General features: G+C 56.2%; 1 protein-coding gene across 7 annotated transcripts in view; it reads left to right on the top strand.

Moving 5' to 3' along the window:
* The first annotated feature begins 563 nt into the window (after positions 1-563).
* LOC128943397 (myomegalin) overlaps positions 564-22,750 on the top strand; it is a 36,230-nt gene continuing 14,043 nt past the window's right edge. For 3 of the 7 annotated variants that reach the window (XM_054286347.1, XM_054286350.1, XM_054286348.1), the window contains exons 1-12: positions 11,499-12,891; positions 16,184-16,303; positions 17,751-17,870; positions 18,089-18,181; positions 18,281-18,496; positions 19,009-19,167; positions 19,537-19,650; positions 19,859-19,996; positions 20,278-20,457; positions 20,684-20,878; positions 21,151-21,294; positions 22,281-22,359. In XM_054286347.1, the coding sequence (XP_054142322.1) occupies positions 11,743-12,891; positions 16,184-16,303; positions 17,751-17,870; positions 18,089-18,181; positions 18,281-18,496; positions 19,009-19,167; positions 19,537-19,650; positions 19,859-19,996; positions 20,278-20,457; positions 20,684-20,878; positions 21,151-21,294; positions 22,281-22,359 (2,707 nt within the window). In that variant the 5' untranslated portion in view covers positions 11,499-11,742. Of the gene's footprint in view, positions 649-7,133; positions 7,193-7,362; positions 7,542-7,968; positions 8,080-8,497; positions 8,575-9,626; positions 9,751-9,825; positions 9,981-10,242; positions 10,346-11,498; positions 12,892-16,183; positions 16,304-17,750; positions 17,871-18,088; positions 18,182-18,280; positions 18,497-19,008; positions 19,168-19,536; positions 19,651-19,858; positions 19,997-20,277; positions 20,458-20,683; positions 20,879-21,150; positions 21,295-22,280; positions 22,360-22,750 lie in introns of those variants that run through there. The other 4 variants (XM_054286351.1, XM_054286352.1, XM_054286354.1 and 1 more) reach the window with 3 other exon arrangements.

A 22,750-nucleotide genomic window follows, 5' to 3' on the forward strand; every position in this document is an offset into this window, starting at 1 on the left:
GGTAATCAGGGTGTCAGGATTGATGTTTGAGGGTGCCATGGGGGATCCTGGCTAACTGGGGAGACTGTGAAGTTGGAAGAAGGATTGAGAGGGGAGAGGAAGGGATCATGGATTGTTTCTGGGGGACTGAAGTGTGAGGAAGGGTTGGGGCTCAGTCCAGAGGGACTGGGCAGAGTGGGGAATTGGGGCGGGGAGGTGGATGTGTCAGCCGGGACAGGATGGTGCCTGGGTGGGGGCGGCTGGAGAGATTAAGGATGGACGGACAGACGGATCAGGGAGAGGGCAGAGGGAGGGAGGGAGGGAGAGGGGAAGGAAAGATGCGGGGTCAGAGGGAGGGATGGAGGGAAGGAAGGAAGGAAGGATGCGGGGTCAGAAGGAGGGAGGGAGGGAAGGATGCTGGGAGGCAGGGAAAGATGAAGGATGGAGGCAGGGAGGAGGAGGAGGGGAAGCAGAAGCGGGCGGAGCCGGCCGGTGCCGCAGAGCCGCCTCCCCGGCGCACGCTGGGCCGGCTCGGCAGCGCCTGCGGGGCCCCGGCGGCCCGGCCCGGTGTCCCCGGTGTCGGGCCCGGTGTCCCCGGTGACCGGCCCGGTGCTGGCGGGCCCGGTGCGGCGGAGCCTGGCGGGGCAGGATGCGAGCCCCGAGGCGGAGGTGAGGAGCGTGTCCGTGCCGCGGGTGCGTGTGCGGGGATGCGGTCGGGATGCCCCGGACACGCGGTGTGCCCATGGTGTGCCCGGGCTGTGGCGGTGCCGCGGCAGGTCGGGGCCCAGGATCCCCCGGCAGCGGGATGCGGGCAGGATCGGTGTGCGCTCCCTCGGGGGAGCAGGGCCGGATAACCCCTGTCCCAAACCCCGTTCCTTTGGGCTGTGGGTGTCCCCTGCTGCTGCTGGGGTCCCGCGGGTTGGGGCTGGTGCCGGGGCTGCGGGACCGCGGTTTGGGGGCTCTCTGGGCCCTGCACCAGGTAAGCCCGAGAGAACTCGGGAGCCGCTGGTGTGCACGAAAGGGACCAGGAGTCCCTTGTCCAGCACCGGGGGCACGCTGCTGTTCGCTGCCCTGTGCCATGGGGACCTGTGCGTGTCAGGGCAAGGCGTGTGTGCCGGAGGAGACGGTGCTGTAGCATCCTGGGCTGGTGCCTGCACCATCACTGAGCTCTCCTCGGTGCGCTGGGCATGTGAGGTTTGCTGGGAGGCGCTGGGCCAAGCTCAGCCCTCAAGGAAGGGGCTGAGGGTGCTGGTGTTGCTGTGGGGATCTTGGCTTGCCCCATCTCTCCAGCCCCATTTTCACCGCCCCTGCTTCTCCCCGGTTATGCCCATCCCTGATTCCGCTCCGAGCCGCTGGCCTGGCCGTGTGTGCCAGGCCCCGGGAGCTGTGCCCTGCCCCGCCTGCGGGACCGCGCCCGGAGCCTCCCAGCCCGGAACGGGGCAGCGCCAGCCCGGAACGGGGGCAGTGCCAGCCTGGAATGGGGCAGCGCCAGCCCGGAGCGGGGCAGTGCCAGCCCAGCGCCAGCCCAGCTCCCCGGCCGGCCGTGCTCAATGGGACCTTGTTGCCGTGCCCCGTGTGCAGGTTGGCAGCTGGCCGTGCCGTGCCGTGCCCTGCCGTGCGCTCGGTGCCGTGCTCAATGGGGACCTTGTTGCCGTGCCCCGTGTCAGGTCCGCGGCTGGCCGTGCCGTGCCGTGCCGTGCTCGCACACTCAGGCAGCCAGCGGCTTTGGGGACGGCTGTCCCCGCTCCTCCTCCTCCGTGGTGGCACTCCGCCCCTGCTGAGACATTTGTGCCAACGAGTCAGCGGGGAGCTGGATGTGCCACGCTCGGCATGTGAGCTGCCACGCACTCCCTGGCCCTTCCCGGCCCTTGGCACAGCCCCTCTGCCAGCCCGGAGCCGCTGGCACACAGTGGCTGCTGCTGAGCACGGGGCTGGGGCCTGCTGTCCATCCCTCCATCCATCCCTCTGTCCGTCTGTCTCCCCGCGGGAGGTGATCCAGCAGCTGAAGGAGGTGAGTTGCTGTTGCTGGGTTCTAGCTCCCCGTGCTTTGGGGATGCTTTAGCCCAGGATGCTTTCCCCATGGGCAGCAGCCACTCTGACACAGCCCATGTGCCCTGGCCCTGGCTGCCAGCCCTTCCCTGTCCCCTCTCCCGATGGCACCCCGGGGTGCAGTGCCGAGGAATGGCTGCAGTGTGATGCCCTGGAGATGCTGTGAGTCAGTCAGGGCTCAGTGCTCTGAGTCAGGGCCATGTGCTGCCCCTCAGGGCTTGGGGGTGCGTGGGCAGCGCTGCCCGGCGAGTGGGGGGCCCCAGGGCTGAGCCCCCCTCGTTCTGTGCTGTGCTGGCAGCTCAGCTGCTTGCTCCAGGCTGCCGTGAAAGGGCTCTTGTCCTCCTGCAGCCCCAGCAGCACTGCAGCAGCCTGCCCTTCACAGCAAACAAATTCCCAGTGTTGGGGCAGCGAGGGGGGAGCCCCCGCTCAGCCCAACGTGCCACGGCTGTGGCAGAGCCCTGGGGTCCTGCTGGCCCAGCAGTGCCATGGCCTGGCACGGGGCTGGCTGCCACCCTGGCTGGCTGGGCACTGCCCTGGGATGGCCCCGCCTCAGGGTGGCCCTGAGCAGTCACATTTTGTTTCCCTGACATAAGGTTATTTTTGGGTTGTTAGGAGCACTGGCAGGCTCCCAGTCTGAAGCATTGTAACCAGCACAGGATGGCCTGGTATCAGTCAGTTGGGTATTCCCCCGGATACTCTCACTCTGTCCTTCTCTTTGTTCTTTCCTTATCTGCTCTGCTTGTGTCACTGCCCCACCAGGGACAGCAAGCCCTTCTCTAGGTAGGAATATCTTGTTCCAGTGTCATTGAAAGAGTGGCAGCTAATGCCTACTGCTCTCTCTGGCTCTTCCAACCCCCTTTGACACAGATTAAAAAGGGAACTGTGTACACTGAACCTCCATTCCCCATAAATATATGTGGTATATATTTATGGTATATGGTACCACAGGCATATGGAATCAAGCTGATGGGACAACTTCAGTTGTCTTAATAATAATTCTAAAGTTCCCAGAACGTGCTGTCACTCCTTTATGTTAGGGAGATTCTGTCCATGTTCTGTTTTTTCTGGGGTTTGCAGGAGTACAGAGGTGGCTTCTTTAATCCAATAGGCTCACAGGAACTTAACCTCCTGCTTGTGCCCCTGATGTTGGGATGTAGGACAGCTCAAGGCTCACATTTTTCCTTGTGAAAAAGGAAAAACGTGGGCAAAACCCACATTTTGGGTGAAACCACCAAAAGGTATTGGTAAAATACCAAAGGGTATTTTAGTATTTTGTGGGCAAAACCACCAAAGGATATTCTCCACCCAAATTGATTAGAAGGATGGAGCACCTCTATGAGGGAATTTGAGAGAATTCTCTCTATGAGACAATTTGGCTTCTTCAACCTGGAAAAGAGAAGGCTTCAGGGGCACCTGATTGTGGCCTTCCAGTACCCGAAGGCAGCCCACAAGAAAGAAGGAGGGAGACTTTTTACAAGAGCATGTAGTGACGTGACAAGGGGAATGGCTTCAAGCTGACGGGAGGAAGGTTTGAATTGGATAGTTGGAAAAAATTCTTTACTGTGAGGGTGATGAGACCTGGCCTGAGGTGCCCAGAGAAGCTGTGGATGTCCCATTGCCAGAAGTGTTCAAGGTCAGGCTTGATGGAGCCCTGAGAAACATTGGCTGGTGGAAGATGGCCCTGCCCATGGCAGGGGGGTTGGAAGGAGATGATCTTTAAGATTCTGTGCAAACCTGGCCATTCTGGGAAGATTCAATGATGATGATGGTGATGTTATTGATCTACTGATACATTGCAAAGTTTGGTGGGTCACAGTTGTGGCTAAGACTTTACTGGAGCTTTATGAGCAATAGTGGGAGAGTGTTTATATCCCTGAAGCAGCCTATTAAGAACACACTGCACTCCCTTCCAGGTGAAGGTGAATGAAGCCTTGTTGTGCTCCTGGAGTGGAATCACAAAGAACATAAATTTTACATCCAGGGTTGCCATCCATGGGTGGTGCACTCCCTGAAGCTGGGTTACCACTTTCTTGATATTTGGCATAGCAGTGGTTAAAGGCTCAGCATTGGCACTGGCATCTCTCTTTTCTCCAAATCTGGTCCCACCCCATCTATGTGCCAGTAATCAACAGATAACTGCCATCTCCATTCAGTTTTTAGCCAAACTGGTGAATTACACGAGGTGAAAATTTGGTGAATTATCAGTCAGTGAATTACATGGGGAGTGGGCTCTGCAGCTGATATATTAGCAGCTTATTGATATTATTAGCAGCAGCTTTTAAATAAGGTACATTAGCAGCTTTTGAATGAGGGAGGGTAAGCACCCTCTAGGGTGAATGTGGGATCTGGATTTCTTTTAGGGTCAGGGTTGAACAAGAGGACCAAACATTGCTGTGCATCAGCTGCCAGGTTTGGCCGCTCAGAACACTGACACCCAAAATGTTTTCATTGTGATCTTTGCTGCAAAGTGAGGGGAGGACATGTGCTTATCGCCTGGGAGCCATAAATCAGCCTTGGTGGTTTGGCACGTAGCACTTGCTCTGTTCACTCCAGTGATTTCAGCTCTGTCCAGTTTTTCAGTGTCCTGCTCTGTTAATACTGGAATTTGTGTTCCCTTATCTATTAGAAATGGCATTAATAGTTGAGGACGCCCACCTGTGTGGGCTGTTATTGTGTGTGCACTGATAGGATTCCTCCTGCTGATTTTCAGTCCAGCCTGGTTTGTGGCCACAGCGCTTTTCAAAGTGAATCAGATTGAATGGGATTGTTTTCCAGCTGTGATTCCCCACGATTCACCAAGGCTCAGTTGTCTCTTCTGTTTCTATAATGCATCTGCCTTCATACTCAGGGGGATTAGAAGGAGACAAAGAACCATCTTCCCCCAGTTTTCTGTCATTTGGGTCATCCCATATGTCTCCATCCTGTTCCTCAGGGAATATGATTCATTTTCTAATCTCTATGATGTCAGGGCGAGCAGGAGCACACACAAGCATCATCTCTACCTTTTTTCCTATTTTTTTTTCCTTCTGCTCCTTGAAATGTTTCTGCAGTTGCTTTTCCCTATTTTCAGCTGTGGCCAAGTACATTTTAAGTTGCTCTTTTTCTGATTTCAAAGCAGTATATTCTACACCTGCCATTTTTTAGGAGAGAGGGTGCTCTGATTTTCCTTGTTGTTTTTCCAACACTTTTGGGCCCATTCTATTCCCTCTCAGGATGGTGCACACTTGTGTTAAGCCAAGTAATAACAACAATAATATGCAGAAACTTAGCAAGGTGTCCCTGGCTTGGGACAAGGGGGAGAGGAGTAGCCCATTGACTGTCCCCAAGGTATTTTTGGATCTTCCTCCTAACCAGGTGAAATTCTTATCCCCCTTATGTACAGCCCAATCCTATCCCCCTCCTCCTGTGTTACATGTGGCATGATCTAGATGGAGAGTTGAGTAACAGAGTAATTTATGTAGCAGCATGTATTTCATTAAGCTTATTTGCACGTGCAGTGTTGTGTGTTTCATTATTTAAATAATCCTTAATCAGGAAAAAGCTACTTTTTTGGCCATGGTGTCCTTCAGAGTTCCAGTCACAGCACTTTGTTCCGCTCTGTGCAGTTTTTCAGAGCCAGGGCAGGACAATCCTATCTCACAGGACCTCCTCCTTTGCCCGGCTCATCCTTTCTCTCTGTCAACCGTGCACATCTCCCTGTGCAAAGTCAGCAGTGTAGGCTGGCGAGCCTTAGCCCTTTCCTGTCTCCTTGGTCATCACCCCGCAGCATTCCCAGGATTTGGGGTGTTGTACTGCCTGATGGGTGTCTCTGTGCATCCTCTGGGCATTGTGTCTCCCTGTGCATCAGGTATTTGGCTGTGATCCCTCCTTGCTTGTTGTGCCTCTGGGTGTTGCCCCTCTGGGTGTCAAGCCTTGCATGTTATGGTTAATGTGCCTTTTTGGGTATTTTGCCTCCAGGGATGTCATGCCTTGGGATATCAAGCCCCTGGGCACCATGTTTCCTTAAGTGTTGTGCATCCTTGTGCATCCTGAGTGTTGGATGCTTTGCCTCTGGGGCACACCTGGGGCACTGACTCTCCTGGGGAATTCTGCCTCCAGAGGTCACAGCTCCCTGGCTATTGTGCCTCTTGATCTCCTCAGGAGTCACACTTCTGGTTATTGAAATTTGGGTGCCTCTGGGTTCCACACTTCTGGGTAAGATGCCCCTGGGCACTGCACCTCTGTGCGCTGTGCCTGCAAGTACAAAACCTCTGGGTGCTTTGTCTCTGGGTATCACACTAGTTGTGGTGTCTGGCAGGGCACACGGCCATGCCTTAGTGCTGCTGTGTTTAGAGTCGTTGTGCCTCAGTTTCCCTCCATGACGGGTTGTTGCTGCAGGGTCTGTGGCACGCTGTGTCTGCCTCTCCTGCTCCCAGCCAGGCTGGCAGTGCTGTCCCTTGCTGCAAGGCTCTGGGGACATGGTCCCGGGGCCCCTACAATGGCTTGTGCCACAGGAACATGCTGGCCCTCCTTGGCTTTTGGGGCTCAGCCTCATGCATGTGGGCCCACACTGATGCTGGGACAAGTGCCCACCACCCTGGGACCCTATCAAAAAGCTGTCAGGCTGAGATTATAAAATAAACATTCTGATTTCTTTAAAAGGAGAAAAACCCCAACAATCCAGGTGGTTTTTTTTTTTTATTTGTCGGGTTTCTCTTTCTTTCTCTTAAATCATGAAATGACTCACACGTCTGAGCTGAAAATAAAACCAATTACAAGCTGGAAAGCCATGGCAGCACGGAGGCACAGGGTCCCTCTGAGAGCAGCCAGGCCCAGCCTCGTGCCCCAGATCCCGCCTGGGGGCTGTGGGCTCTGCTCTGGGGGCTCAGGTGGCCCTGACAGGGCTGCTAATGGAGCTAAAGTGCTGCTGAGGGGACACTGCCATCTGCACAGCCCCCAGGGCCTCGTGTCTGTGCACTCAGAGCCTCTGCCCAGCGGCTGTGGGGAGGCACACGTGTGTCCCCACGTGTGTGCAGACACCAGTGGCACCCCGGTCACAGGGCAGGGTGGCACAGGGGGGGATCCCGGTGCTGTGCGTGACAGGCTGTGTGTGCTGCTCTCTGCAGGGACCCCTGCAGCAGTGACACTGTGCCAGCCGAGGTGCCTGGAGCCCCAGGCATGGCGGGTAAGGCACCCCGAGAGCCCCGGTACCCTGCATGTCCCGCACCGCCCGGGGATGGCCGCGGGTTTCTGGGCCCTGAGCCGTCCCCTTGTCTCTGCTCCCCTCGGGGCCGCACGAGGCGTGGAGCAGCCGCTTGGCTGGTCTGACTGCTGCTCGCCCTTGCTCCCTGCCAGCTTCCCAAGAAGGGCTGTGGGGTGACGGTGATGAGGAGCCTGTGCCAGCCGAGCCGAGGGGTTGCAGCGGCCCCGCGGGTGCCCAGCCCCAGCCTGACCCCTTGGCGCAGACGGGTCTCCTCCGGGACCTGGAGATGGGGCCCCTCGCCCACACACAGACCCTGCGGGACTTTGAGCAGGTGAGAGAGACCGCGGGGCGCTGGGACCCGCATGGCACCGCCGAGTGCTCGCAGGATTCGTGCCGGGTCCCCCGGTGACAGCGGCGGGGTGTGGAGCGCAGCAGGGGCGGCGGGGCAGGTGGCGGCGGCACAGGGGGCCGGGCCCGGCCGGGCGCCAGGCTCCCCTCACCGCCCTCACGGCTGCGGCGCGTGGGGGCCTCCGGGGCTCGGGTTTCACCAACCCGCTGTCCCCGCTCCAGCGATTCCTCAAATAGCTCTGGGAGGCGGAAAAAAAAAAAGAGGAAAGGGAGAGCAGCGGGGCCAGCGACGGGAGCTGCGGGCGGGCAGGGAGCCTAGGCTGTGTCCCGGCGGCGCCATGTGAGGGGTGCCGGGATGCCCGCCTCATGGAGCGCCGGCCATGGCTAACGGGTACCGCACGCTCTCGCAGCACCTCAATGACCTCAAAAAGGAGAATTTCAGCCTCAAGCTCCGCATCTACTTTCTGGAGGAGCGCGTCCAGCAGAAGGGCGAGGACAGCCGGGACGATGTCTACCGGCGGGTGAGTGCCTGGAGGGGACGGGGTGAGCGGGTTTCCTCTCTTTTCTGGGAGGGAATGGGGTCGGGGGAGTGTAGCCGGGGGGGAGTCCAGGGAGGGCTTCGGGCACTGGGGCTGGGGGAGCTGCTGTTGGGAGTTTGCCTTTCGTTTCCTCTGACAGGAGCGGGGAGAGGGTTGGGGAGGGAGTCCCCAGCCCGGGGTGGGTGACAGTGCAAGTTTGGGGCACACAGGTGCAGTGGGTACACCCCATCCCGGAGCCGACAGGCTAAAATGCCACCTGTGCCACTCGCTGACAGGAGCACCCAAAGCCTTGACATGGCAGGGGGGTCCCCCGTGCCACTTCTTCATTCCCGTGGGCAGTGGGGCTGGGGTGTCCAGGCAAGCCTAAGGGCATCCTACCCACCTCCTTCCTGCTCCATAGAACATCGAGCTGAAGGTGGAGGTGGAGAGCCTGAAGCGGGAGCTGCAGGAGAAGCAACAAGCCCTGGACAACACATGGTGAGTGGGGCTGGCCAAGCCCCTCAGCCCGGGGCAGACATGGTGCCCATGCCCCGCCTGTGGTGGCTTTGTGGGCACGGGCACAGGGGATGTCTGCCTGTACCCTGCCTGTAGCAGGGCTGGAGGGGTTTGCAATGGGGCTGGGCACCCACAGGGCTCCTCTTACAGCCCTGGCGCCAGCCAAAAATAAAGGATAGCACCTGTTTGGGGGGGGGGAGGGCAGTGCCATGCTCAGGGGCCATGGCATGGGTGTCTCACCGTGGGGCACCGATGGCAGGGGGGGCAGTGGCACAGCAGCTGGTGAGACCCTGGTTTTGGGAGTGTGTGGTGGGTCAGAGCCTAAACGTGGCCTGGCGCTGCCAGAGGAACGTGTTCCCAGGGCAGGACATGGGGGCAGCCAGGCTTGAGGGCACCTGGAGGGGTACAGATCAGCCAGCCCAGCTGGTTTGAGGTGGAGGCTGTCACAAAGACTATGCTGTGCCATGCTGTGCCATGCTGCACGCTGCCAAGCCACACCGTGCTGTGCCAGGCCATGGCATGGGAGATGCCATACCATAGCAGGCTGTGGCACACCGTGCTGTGCCAGGAGATGCCATAGCAGGCTGTGGCGCACGGTGCTGTGCCATGCCACGCCATGCCGTAGCAGGCTGTGGCACACTGTGCTGTGCCAGGAGATGCCGTAGCAGGCTGTGGTACACCGTGCTGTGCCAGGACGTGCCATGGGAGATGCCATGCCATAGCAGGCTGTGGCACACCATGCTGTGCCAGGAGATGCCATAGCAGGCTGTGGCACACCGTGCTGTGCCAGGAGATGCCGTAGCAGGCTGTGGCACACCGTGCTGTGCCAGGAGATGCCATAGCAGGCTGTGGCGCACCGTGCTGTGCCATGCCATGCCGTAGCAGGCTGTGGCACACCGTACTGTGCCATGCCATGCCATAGCAAGCTGTGGCACACCATGCTGTGCCATGCCATGCCATAGCAGGCTGTGGCACACGGTGCTGTGCCATGCCATGCCATAGCAGGCTGTGGCACACGGTGCTGTGCCCGGCAGGGTGGCTGCAGAGAGCCAGACCAGCCGCAGCCAGGCCGCGCTCCGGCAGCAGTACGAGGAGCGGCAGCGGGAGTCGGAGCACGTCTACGAGCTCCTGGAGAACAAGATCCAGCTCCTGCAGGAGGTGAGTTTCAGGGGATGGTGGGGGACGGGCAGGAGGCAGGGCTGCTGCCTGGGGGCTCACCCTGCTGCCATGCAGGAGGCCAGGCTGGCACGCAGTGAGGCCGAGCAGGCCACGGCGCTGGCCAGAGCCGAGGCGGAGAGATGCCGGGAGCTGACAGGGAAGCTGAAGGAAGCAGCGAGGACAAAGCAGGAGGACAGCAGCGACAATGGCTGTGGCTCCATGGCCCAGAGGTAGGTGTCCCAGACATGTCTCCTCTATGCTGCCAGCCTGTGTGCTGTGCCAGTCCTTGGGGACTACTGAGGGGCTCGTGACGTGCATGACTGAGGGGCAGTGCATATCTGGTGGGATGCAATGGGGGAGAGCTGGTCTGTGGGAGAGGGGGGAGCAGTCCCGAGGCTGCTCTGCTTTGCCCCAGAGATTGACCTTTGTCCTCAGTGTCATCCCATGGCCATCCCAGTCCCTGAGCATCCCATGGCCTTTTGTCACTTTCAGGAGGATCGAAGAGCTGACCCAAGAGCTAGCTGCCAGCAACCAGCTGGTGGAAATGCTGTCAGCAGAGAAGCGTGACCTGCAGCAGTGCCTGGAGGGGTCCCCGGTCATGGAGGGGCAGGTAAGTGGGCAAGGGTGGGGAGACCCCAGGGAGGAGCTCATCCACCCAGGGCTTGGCTGGTTGTTGTCATCCCTGTCCCCTTCTGGGGCTGTGGCCAGGGCTGTGCCGTGTTCAGCCTGGCAGGGTTGGGTGATTGCCAGGAGCTGGGAGGAGCAGGGGGGCTCGGAGGACACGGTGTGAGCTGTCAGGGGACGAGCCACCAGCCTGTGCAGTCCTTCTGAGGGTGTTGGTGCCGCTTGCTCCGTCTGCCATTTAAATCCCAAGTCTTAAAATACCCCTGGCAGCCTGGCGTGGTGCCAGGCAGGATTTCGGGGCTGTGAGAGATCAGAGCGGCATGTTCCTGGCAGCTGCACAGCTCTGGCTGCGCTGCATGTTGGTGGCACGGCGCTGTCCCCAGCAGCCGCGGGCTGTCAGTGCGAGAGCTCCTGCGGGGACGCTGCTGTGCAGGTGCTGGTGGCACTGTGCAGGTGCTGGTGGCACTGTGCTGCGGGGACGTGCCCACCCACACTGCCTGCTGCGGCTGGGCACTGGGCACGGCACTGGGGGCGCTCCTGGCTCTGACACAGGCACTGGGACAAAGATCCGGCACTGGGAGAGGTGCTGGCATTGGGATGGGGACGTGGCACAGGCACTAGGCTGGGGACCTGGCACTGGGACAGGCACTGACATTGGAACGGGGACGTGGCACAGGCACTGGGGTAGACGCGGCACTGGGATAGGCACTGGCATTGGAGCCAAGAGCTAGTGTGCGTGAGTGCGTGCGTGTGTGTGTGTGTGTGTGGCTCTGGCACTGAGACTGGATCCCTGCGCTGTCGCGTCCCGATCGATCACTGTCGCCTCTGTCGCGACCCCTGGCACTGCCCGGGCGTGGCGCAAGCCACCACTGCGCATGCGTAAGAGGGCGTGGCAACTACATATCCCGGCCGGCCTTGCTGGCCCCGCGCATGCGCGGGAGGGTGGGCTTGGCCGCCATCTTGAAATCTGAGCCAGAAGCCGGGCGCCGCCGTGGCAGGAGCATCCTCGGCTCGGGGCGGTGGGGCCGGGGAGGGACGGGAGGGGCGGCCCGCGGTGAGGGGCAGCCCCGGGGACGGGGGCCGTGAGGAGACAGGGGGCAGCATCGGGGGCTTGAGCTGTGAGGCGAGAGAGCAGCATCGGAGGGGCGGGGGGGCCAGCCCAGGTGTGGCTGTGAGGATGTGAAGGAGGTGGCGCAGGGTGGGATGTTTCTATTGAATCAAGGTTTCCGGCGTGTCACCTCCCTAAAAAGAGGGGATTGGTGCGGTGAGACGTGCCGGCGGGCTCAGGGACTGAGGGAGATGTGCTGACCTCGGGAAGGTCTCCTGAGAGCCCGCAGGAGTGGGTTTGTGTGCCGGGAGGGAGCGAGGATGAAGGAAAACTGCCGGATCTGCGGCCGGGAGCTGTGCGGCAACCAGCGGCGATGGATCTTCCACACGGCGGCCAAGCTGAACCTCCAGGTGCTGCTCTCCCACGTCCTGGGCAGGGAGCTGTGCCGGGACGGCAGGTCCGAGTTCGCCTGCAGCAAGTGTGCCTTCATGCTGGACCGCATCTACAGGTTCGACACCGTCATCGCCCGCATCGAGGCCCTGTCCATCGAGCGCCTGCAGAAGCTGCTGCTGGAGAAGGACCGTCTCAAGTTCTGCATCGCGAGCATGTACCGCAGGAACAACGACGACTCCGGCACGGAGGACAGGGCTGGGGAGGGGACCGTGGACCTGTCCAACCTGCCTGATGCGCGGTACGCTGCCCTCCTGCAGGAGGACTTCACTTACTCGGGCTTTGAGTACTGGATGGATCAGGAGGAGCACAGCCTGGAGCCGCACAGCTGCCACGGCTCCGAGGGGCCAGGGAGCCGCCCGCGGCGCTGCCGGGGCTGCGCTGCCCTGCGTGTGGCCGACGCCGACTATGAGGCCATCTGCAAAGTGCCCCGGAAGGTGGCCAGGAGCATCTCCTGCGGGCTCTCCAGCCGCTGGTCGGCCAGCATGGGCAACGAGGAGTCGTCTGTGTGTGATGTGGCCGAGTCCACCTGCTCCAGGGTGGCTGTGGATGGGGACAGCATGGAGGAAGGCACACCTGCGTCCTCTCTCGAGTCTCTGGACACCACGGTGGAGGCCAGCCCTCCGCAGCAGAAGGATGAAGATGCAGATAAGGGGCTGAAAGGGAATGGGAAATGTGACGATTTCTCGGATGATCGCATGACCCCGAGCTCTTCCCTGAGCGGGAACAGGCTGGAGCTGGCCCTCAATTTGATCAAGACCTTGGACTACAAACCCCTGCAGAGCCCCCGAGGCAGCAGACTGCCTATTCCTGTGAAGTCCAGCGTGCCCCCTCCCAAGCTCAGCCATGACTTGGCAGATGGCAGTGCTTCTGCTGGCTTAGCATGTGCTAGTTCTTCCTTCATGAACATAGACAGAAAATCGTTTTCCAGAGCTCCTTTGGGCCTTCCCCTGGAAATTTCCGAGCTGCAGGAGCTGTGGGATGACCTCTGTGAGGATTATATGCCGCTGCGGGTACAGGTAGAGGTCACGGTGCCGCCCTTCCATTGAGCATTGTCCTCGTGGTCCAGCGCCGAGCCCGCTGGGGATTCTTCTGTGCTGAGATAATGCAGCCAGCCACGTGTGGCTGATCAGGGGCTAAGAATAGGCAACTCGGTCCTTTTTAGGTGTGCTGCCTCTCTCCTCAGTCATTCTCTTGTCTCCTGTTTCCTCCCGGTGTTCTGGGAAATGACCCTTCCCCCCCTCCATCAGCCCTCCCTGACACTGCAGCCTGCTAGGTGGATCTGAGCTCTTTGTCGTTTTCCTGCTGAGAAAACACCGCTTTCACTTCGTCTTTAAGCTTAAAGTCGGCGTGCCTTTTATCCACAACTACAGGGAGTATTTTAAGCTTCTGGGCATGTGTTTTGCAGCAGGTGTGTTTTCTTTGTGCCTGAGTAATGGTTGGAGCGTGGGGAACGCCTGCCTCCAGCCCTGCCTCTGCAGGTCAGGCCTCCACCTGCCCAACGTGCAGAGCCACCCAGGCATCTGTGGCATGTGCCCTGAGGAAAAGGTGTTTTCCTCGCAGGTGGATTTGTGCCAGAGGATGACTTTAGGGTTGGTATTCAAGATAATTGGTTTATTTTCTGATCCTTTGAAAAGATCTATCAATTAGTGGCAGGTGTTGTTGAGAGGGGATGAAAGCTCCTGCTTTTGGGATGCTGTTGTCTCTCTTGATAGCAGTCCTAGCTCCAGGTCGCCTCTGTTTAGCTGGCTTTAATGAAATGTCCTTTAGTATGCTGTCAAGAAGCCGAATTCACTTCTTTACCTCATCCAGTAATGAATAGAAGGCCTCAGTCAGGTTCAATTGTGGAACATCCGTGTCAGCCTAATTGCATTCCCATTAGCAGCCGTAGTGCTGCCTAATGCTGTAGGTAGCCTGGGGGATTAGGGAAATGCTCGTTTATTTCTATGGCAACTGTGGCGGTGCCGAATTGCTCTTTAGCCGGCTCGCTGTCCCATCTGCTCGGGCGGTTCCCGGAGCTGTGTGCTTTTTGCCATAAAAGCCTGCTCCAGAAACGATGCTAGGGAGGAACGTAGGAAAACGAGTTTGGAGCACAAAGGCATCGCGCTGGCAGCCGAGGATGTGAACCAGGGCTCGTTTGCTGATGGTTCTCACCGCTTGGGGTGTGTTTGCAGGGTAAAAATGGGATTTTTCTGAGCAGCGTGGCGTGTTTGCAGGTTGGCTTTGTGTCACACGTGGCCGTCCCCCTCTAGGAGCTGTGTTTTGAGGAGTTTCTGCAGCCTCTGCCATCCGACCGGCCCTGCCAGGATTTTATCCTGCGGGATTTTTCACTGCCGGTCCCTCGGTGTGACAGCAGCAGCTCTTCAGCGCAAGGTCTGGCTGAAGGGGGAAGGGCTTAATCCTTCCGATGGCTTGAAGAGCAAAAACGGGAAGGCAGATGCACCCAGTAGGCTGAGTAGTTCTCGCACAAATGATTTTTCTTTCGGTTTGTAAAAGCAACACCCTTCCTATAAGTCAGGTGCTGCTGCTGTCCAGAGATTCCTGTCCATAAATGTGAAAGGAATATCTAGATTATATAGTACCACACTTCTCTTACTGCTTTTGAAGTTCTTTAAATTTGTGGAGCATTCTGATGTGAGGGCATGGGACCTTGTAGGTGCCATCTTCATTTCTTGAGCCATCAATTCCTCCCCTAGCCCAGCACAGCCGCAGGGCGGTGGCACCAGAGGAGCCTTTGTGAGGCGCTCCCGCAGCTGCCGGCGGTGCCCCCCTGACAGCCAGGCTCTGTGCTGGGCACTCTGAGCTCGGCAGGCTCAGAGAGGGCCCTGATTATCATTTTCAAAGTGTTCTCTTGGGTCAGTGTGTGCTGGGGCTGCTGGAGAGATTGGCAGTAAAATGCTGATGTTGGAGAAGTCGACATGGCTGCAGGCAGGCACAAGGGAGGCAGCTTGGGCTTTGGAGCTTTGGACTCTGGAGCTGGCTCTGCATTTCCCCTCTCTGCTCTTAGCTCTTTCCAGGTTTTCAGCCCTTTTTCTAATGTGAAAATGTGTTTTTCTTTTTCCCCCTCTCTGTTTTAATCAACCTTATTTCAAAATAAGCTGCTGTGACAGATTCCAGCAGCTCTCCCTGCCTCATCCAGAGCCTTCTGGCAGAGAAAATTTGTAATCACCACGACTGTAAGCTTTCACTGAAATCCTAACAAAACATCAGGGTAAAGGGAGGTGTTACTTGTGTCTGTGAGAGGCACAGTTCTGAGGGAGCTCCCCTGTGCTGATGGCTTCCCCACAGACAGCATTTCTGTGCCCTCTGTGAGGATGAGGATTCAGCCTGACAGTGCTAATTGGAGCTGACTGCTCTGGGGCTGTGCTGCACTGCCTGGAGCTGGTGCTCCAAAAAGCCCTGCCACGTTTCCACAGCCTCTGTGCTGCATCCAGCAGCCCTTTCCAGGGCTCCCACCTAAAGCAGGCACCAGTGCAGCCAGTCTTGTGTCGCTGGTAATATTCAGGAATGCTGAAGGAGCCCTGTGAGGGCTGCAGAGGGTGGCTGGGATGGAGTGCTGCCCTAAGGAGTTAACTCACTGGGCGGGGGACAGCAGAATTGTAAGGAGGGATGACAAGGGATTAGTGTTGTGCTCAGCCAGCCGGCTCTGGCAGGCCACGTGGCACAAAGTGGGCTGTTTACATTCCCAATAAATGGGTATGTGTCATGAAAAAAAAAAAATCTCAGCTGTGGCACTGAATTAGCTCCTGTTTGGGGAGCTGCAGGGAATTGTACACGGTGTGGGTGCTGGAGCACGGGAAGTGGTGAAGGAGAGCCCAGAAAATCACAAGTGGAGGGGTTCAGAGCAGGGGGTGACTGCTAGGAGCTGGTGGGAAGGACTGAAGGTTGTAGGCTTGATAAAGACACAGAACATGGAAACCATTTCAGTGTAGGTTTTGAGGCTTTTTTAAAATGCCAGCAGGGCACATGGGAAGGAGAGCAGGTTCAGGGATATGACTTAGCCCACAGACGGTGGTTAGAGCTAAACAAGCTGCTGGGCTCGAGGTGCAGCAGTGAGGGGAGACAGGGAGCCCAGTGAGAGCCTTGGGGCACCAGGGCACTGGTGGCAGATGAGGCAGAGAGCTGCCAGGTGCCAGCCTGCCACCCAGGGAAGGGACACACGGGCAGGGTGATGTCTCAGAGCCAGTTAGCAAAGCACACAGGGCGTGTTTAAACCCTGCTGCAGGGTCTGTGGTGGCTGACAGCTGAGGAGAAGAAGCCAGTGCAGGAGTTGGGCCATTGTCTCATGTTTCCCTGTGATTCTCCTTGCAGAATTTGCAGCATGAAGGGCAGCAGGCAGCTCCAGGCAGCGCTGCAGAAGGGGAGCACGTGGCCGATGTGCGTGCAGCAGAGCTGCAGGGCAAACTCCAGCACTCTGAAGCTGCCAACAAGGTATTTCTCCATGGAGAGCACATCCAGTGCTGTGAGTCTGATGTGGTTAGTGTCAGAGGGTGCCTCCTGGTACCTGCACCTCCCTCCCAGCAAGGGTGTGTGATTCTCAGGGCTATTGTCTGTCAGATTCAATTAAAAGCATTTACCTTTTTTTTCCTGCAGCTGGGCTGTGTAAATTTTTCATATTTAATTTTGCAAATCATTATTTTGAAGGAACTTTGCACTTGCCTGGTGAGCCTTCAAGGAGCTGGTGAAGGAGATGCACAGGGCTGTTTCCTGTCTCTTGGATTTGCATGGGCTGAGCCTGGTGTAGGAGAGGGAGTCCTGGTTTCATTTCTGTTTAAATACTTGGGAAAGAAACATGTATCTGAGTTCTCTTGAGGCAGACCAATACTAACACATGCTGAAAAGGGCATATGCTCTTAATTATGCTCTTAAACTCTAAGGTAAATTATATCCTCTGGAAAAATCCTCACATTAAATGTTGGGGAAAAAAATTGGGATGGAATATTTATTTAAATCTGGGGATGGCCATAAGGTGCTGCAGCTGCCTGGGCTGCAAAGCTTGACGGAAATAGAGACCCAGGGCCCAGTTAGAAGTGTTTAAACAGCTTAGGGGGTGTGTCAGGTCAGAGATCACAGGACAGGTGTGTCAACAGATGAACAGCAGGAGGAAATTATGTGGCAGCACCAGCTCCAACTCCAGAAGTTGAGTCCTGAATAAGCTCATAGGAAGAGGTGTATCATCCAACTTAGAGAATGTCAACAGGCAGCATGTTTAAAAATGAGCACTTGTTTAACTGCACAACATGTCCTGTGTCCTGAGCTTTATGGTGAAAGCAGAAAACTGTCCTGAAACTGAGTGGGTAGTGTTCTCTTTAGGGTGAGAGTGTCAAAGGCAAAAGTTTCTCAGGTTATAAACCAGCCATAGAGACTGCTGAGAGGTTCCTGGCAGTGGGCAGGGTCTTTTGTGCTGAAGCCAGAACTTAATGCTAAATAAGCCACTGATTTGATCGGTGAATGTGTAGCTTCTTCATGCTGATATTTTTCTTTCAGATTTTTGGGAGGATTTTGGGCTGAAGAAGCCCCTTTCCTTTTGAGTAAAGAGAAACAAATGACAGGAACTGGAGGTAGGGCTGTGGGGCAGCCTGAGTGAGGCCCTCCTGGGGTATGTGGGAGGCAGTATGGTCTGTGAACCCAAACCTGGAACCTCTGCCCTGCACCTGAGGCAGCAGAAGCACTGCAATAAGTGCTGTGAAGGGCCTTTGTGTTTACTCACTGCTCTCCACCCAGCTCCAACAGGATTTACAGACTCTAGAGGGAGCCACGTTGATCTCGATGTGGTCAACACCAGGGCTGTATGGAGTAAGGAGTGTAAGGAGTCTTAAGGGTGTTTACATAGAGCATTAAGCAGGATTAAATAAACCCAACCTATTTCTGTCTTCAGTTGTTACAGGAAAAGCTGAATGAATTGAATTTCGAATTAAAATCTGTTCAAGAAACAACACAAAGGCAAGATCGTACAATCCAGAGTCTGAATGAGGCCCTGAAGAGCAAAGAGAGTAAGGTAATAGTTCAGGGTGGTGCTCCCAAAAACAGGGAATTCTGTTCCAGCCCTGAGAAGGAATGCTTGATCCACTGCTTGGCATCCTGCACCTCACTAAATTATTTTTTGCAAAGCCTCCTTCATGTGGTGCTGAGGTGTCATAATGCAGGCTGGAGGCTTGGGATGGGAGAGTTTGTGCTTGCTTTGCCACTGACTGGGTTTGCTGTGCCTGGGCTCAGACAGAGGAGCTGTACCACATCATCGAAGGGCAGAATGAGACCATGGCCAAGCTGCGGGACATGTTACACAGAAACCATCTGGGCCAGCAGCAGGTATGTCCTGGAAAGCCTCACGTACATCAGGTGTTTAAATCCTTCATGTGAAGAGAATCTCTTGAGTTTCTGTGCACCCTGCTTTTTGGTTTTTGGTAGGTGTCAGAGAGCCCACTGTCAGCCCAGGAGCAGCAAATGTCACCGCTCGACCTTCAGAACGCCCTTTTCTGCACCAAGCTGGAGGTGCAGAAACTGAAGAGAGCTCAGCGCCAGAAGGAGCATCAGCTGGCTGAAGCCAAGAGAGCAGCCCAGCTCCTGGAGACCACAGTCCATGAGGAGGAGCAGCAGAAAGAGGCAACCTGGAAACACAACCAGGTGTGACAGGCACTTAGCCTGGAAGTTTCTGGGTTTACACGACTAAGAAGCACTGAGGTGGTCAATACTCTGCTCTTGTTCATAATTTCTGCTGACAGCAGACAGGGCACAATTTCCTTAACCCCTTGTCACATGTGTGGCAGGGAAAATTCTCCAGCCTCCTCAGTGTCATAGCTGAGGATTAAGAATCAGCAAAGACCCTTGATAGTGGGTATGTTGTCACTTGTACATCACTTACTCAGGACTCAACTTCTGCAAATGTCCCATCTCTTTTTGTGGTGTTCATGTCCCCTGCTGCACAGCTCAGCTGTGATTGACTAAAGCTCTGCCTGTGGCCAGAGCAAGGGGTTTAGGTGGATGGATACCCTGGGCAATGAAATAAATTCAAGCACCATGGCAGTGTGTTTTGAGATATGAAAGCTGTAGCATTGCAGACAGCTATTCTCAGACTGGCCTACTGTTTATGGTTGTGTTGAGGACTGAATTCCAAGGTATTTGCCTTTTCCTTGCAGGAGCTGCGTGCTGTGGTGCAACAGCTGCAGGCAGAGCTGCAGGACAAGGCTCAGCAGCTCCAGACTTTGGAGTGGGAGAAAAGCCGTGAGCTGCAGGCCCAGGAGCAGAGGGTTCAGCGTTTGACTCAGCAGCTGGCACACAAGGAGCAGCTTCTGCAGGTGAGATCAGCAGAAAGATCTGACTTGAGCATAATTAAATGGAGTCCCTGATCCTGCTTTGGTGTTTGGCCATGCAAAAGTCTGTCTGTAGCTTTCATGCATGTCCTTTGAAGAAAGGGAGGAAGGAGAGGGCTTCTGGGCCCCCAGGGCGAGAAATAAGGCACAGGTATCCATGTACCTTAGCCCCAGCAATGCCTGATGAGCCCTGGCAGGGTTAGTCAGCCATCCCCAGGTGCTGGGACTGCCACCCTTTAATGTGGAGGCTAGAGCAAGCATTGGGTGGAGGAAGTTATCCCTGTGTGCTGCCCTTGGGATGGGGGAGGTTTCTGTACTGTCAGTTGTACTAGGGGGTGTGTGTCTGATCTCTAGGAGTCCAGGGAGCTTCTGCAATGCCAGCAAAGCTTGGAGAAGAGCCCTGCAGCCATGAATGCCATGTTGGAGAAGCTGCAGCAGCGTGTCAGCGACAGGGATGCTGCTCTGGAGGTGAGCACATGTTGCAGGCAGTGTTTCAGCTGTCCCTGAGGCTCAGCCTTTGGGTTACCATCAGCCCAGGCTGACCAGGGGTGACCATATCTTCTGCATGCTCTTCATGGCTCGTCCCCCTGGCAGGGGGAGCTGAAGTCCAACATACAGCGGGTGTTGGCTGCAGAGCCCCATGCCCCCATTGTGAATGATGCCCTCTGTCACCCAGAGAGCTGTAGATGAGAAGTTCTGTGCCCTGGAGAAGAAGGAGCAGGAGCTGCAGCAGCTGCGCGTGTCCATGCGGGAGCGCGGCAGCGACCTGGACAGGCTGCGCAGTGTCCTCTGCAGCAATGAGGCCACCATCCACGTGAGTGCTGGGCCTGCACAGCCCAGCAGGGCTCTGGGGACAGGGTGTCACACACACCTTCCTGTCAGCGCTCTGGGGACAGTGTCTGCAGGTGTTTGGCTTCCTCTGCCCTTGTGGTGGGGCAGGTTCCTGGCGCACTCTTGTTTGGGCTGGGCACAGAGGCCACCTGGAGCAGATGGGTGAATCTGTGTGACTCTGCTAGCAGTAGAGTATTTCCAGTTTTGCTTAATTTGGGATTAAGTTTGTGTGCCTGCTTGAGCTGCTTCTGTTGTGGTACTCAGAGCCTGGAGAGCCTCCTGAAAGCCAAAACCCTGGAACTGGAGCAGGTCTCAGCAACCTGCCAAAACCTTCGCTGGCTCAAAGAGGAGATTGAGGCCAAATCTGGCAGCAGGCAGAAGGAGCAGGAGGGGATCATCCAACAGCTGCAGACCTGCCTGCATGACAGGAACAAGGAAGTGGAGGTAAGGCCTTAGCTTGGCTTCCTGAGCCTTCAGTTTGTCCATAGAGAGTGTGGTGCCAAAGCAGAGGCTGCTGCTGCCTCACCTGAAGCTGTGCTCAGCGTTTGAAGGCTGGCTGCTTCTGGCACTTGGACATACCTGTGCCTGCTGACACTGCTCCCTCAGCTACACCCAGCTGGAGAGTCCTTGCACAGCTCCCAGTCTCACTCCTTTCCTCCCCCTTGCTCAGGAGCTTACAGCAACCCTGCTGTGCAAGCTGGGCCCCGGGCAGAGTGAGGTGGCAGAGGAGCTGTGCCTGCGCCTCCAGCACAAGGAGAAGATGCTGCAGGATCTCCTCAGTGACCGCAACCGGCAAACCATGGAGCACAATGCTGAAATTCGGGAGCTGCTGCAGGCTCTGAGCACCAAGGAGCAGCAGAGCAGAGTGAGTTTGGTGCAGTGCCACACTGGGAGGCTGAGGTGGGTGCCACTGACTGTTGTTAAGCAGAGAGAAGCCCTGGAGTGGACTGAGAGAACAGAGCAGAGATGGGAGGGCTGCACCGGAGTGAGTGTGAGGGGCCAGGAGCTGGTTTGCAGAGCACTTGGAGTCTCCAGTGACACATGAATATTGAGATGGTTTCCTTAGTCTCTGAAGAAGAAGAGGGACTAGGACCCTCACCCTGGTCATGGCCCCATCCCTATTTTCCTCTCAATCAGGTGGCTGCAGAGAAGATGGCACAGGCTTTGGCTGAAAGGAGCAGTGAGCTACAGCTGCTGCGCCAGCACGTGTTGGGGAAGGACCCTGTTGGGACCCAGTCAGCTGGTGCCAGGCCATTGAAGCAGGACAAGCAACCCATACAAGTAAGAATCATGCACTGTGTTTCTCTGCCTGTGGCCTTGTGGCTTCAGAAAGAGCTGATTGCCACAGAAAGACATAGGAGAGAGAAGAGCACCACAGAGAATGATAGAAATGAAAGTGGGATTACCAAAAAGTCTTCGTATAGGAGAAGGAGAAACTGAGGAGCAGGAATGCTGCCTGAGTGTTCTGATCTTGATTTCACCAGCCTTTGTCACTCAGTGTCTCTTTTTGTTTTGATGGAGCAGTAATTGAATCTCTGGGGCACATGAGAGTATGAAAGACATCCACCCTTTGACCTTGTAGCATTGACCCACTCCTTCCTTGGGCTGGGCTGCCTTGCTGTATTGTAATCCCCTCCCTGACATTGTCACATTCTGGAGGGGACAAGAGAGCTAAATTTAGGTCTCACTAATTCTTGGCAGAGCCTGCTGGCTGTTTGCTGTCTCTTCCACAATTGGAGTTGGTATTTTTAAAGCAGCTTTGCTAAAACCCCCTTTGAGGCTGAGCACAGCTCCAAGGCTGCATAGGCCATGGCTCCTACTTGAGCAGCTGTTAATGGTTTACTGATGAGCTGACTTGTTGAATGTTTTTAGGCAGCTGTAAACAGGTTTCTATTCCCAGCTCTAGAGGCTTCCAGGGATGTGTTTTCCTTCCTGCATGGTCTCTTTGGGCCACATCTGGGCTAAAGATGAGTCTCAGTTGAAAGATGGTCTTGCTGCAATTGATGAAACCTGTTAAATCTTTACTGTGAAGACACTTGCTGCCAGCAGCTTCCCAGTGCCAAATAAAACAAAGCCAGTGCCCTCTTCCCCACAAGTACAACTTCTGGGTGCAACTCACTTGTTCCTGCTGCCAGGCTACATCCCCTTCATTGTTTGTTCACATTTGAGAGGTGTCAGCACAACAGCCAGCAGCTTTGCTGCAGTCCTGGAGTTCTGGGGAAGCTGTGTGTGTTCCCCATGAAAATGCAAACCTTTTATGTTCTCAGGAGATACTGCAAAGAGCTTATGGAGCTACAGTCATTGCTGCATCCCCACAGGAAGACAGCAGCTGCAGGACAGAGGGAGGTGAGTGTGGCACAGCATCTTTTGAGGTCCCCAAATATGACCAAGGCTTTCTGCTGTGAGGGAAACATGATTACATAAAACTGAGGAAGAGTAGAGAACTTTGAACAAGAGAGTTTTGAAATAAAGCTCTGCCTGTCTTCTGGGTGATGTCTGAGAATGGGAGTAAGGGAAAGAGAAAGCTGCTGTTGGGTTTGAGGTGAGGGGTTTCTGCTCAAGATCTGATGCTGCCCACTGGACAGTTTTTGACTTTGTTTCAGGCTGAGCTGAGACAAATGTGTAATGTTTTGGGTTTTGCCTTGGCACCAGGACACATTGCCAGGGGTAGGACAGCAGGCCTGTGATGTTGCCATTGCTTTTGGCTGCTGTTTAAAGACCAAGCATGGAAGACAAT

Source organism: Melozone crissalis, unplaced genomic scaffold (genome assembly GCF_028551555.1).
Source record: "Melozone crissalis strain CALT ecotype California unplaced genomic scaffold, PUWL_Pcris_2 ptg000045l_1, whole genome shotgun sequence".
Lineage (NCBI taxonomy): Eukaryota > Metazoa > Chordata > Aves > Passeriformes > Passerellidae > Melozone > Melozone crissalis.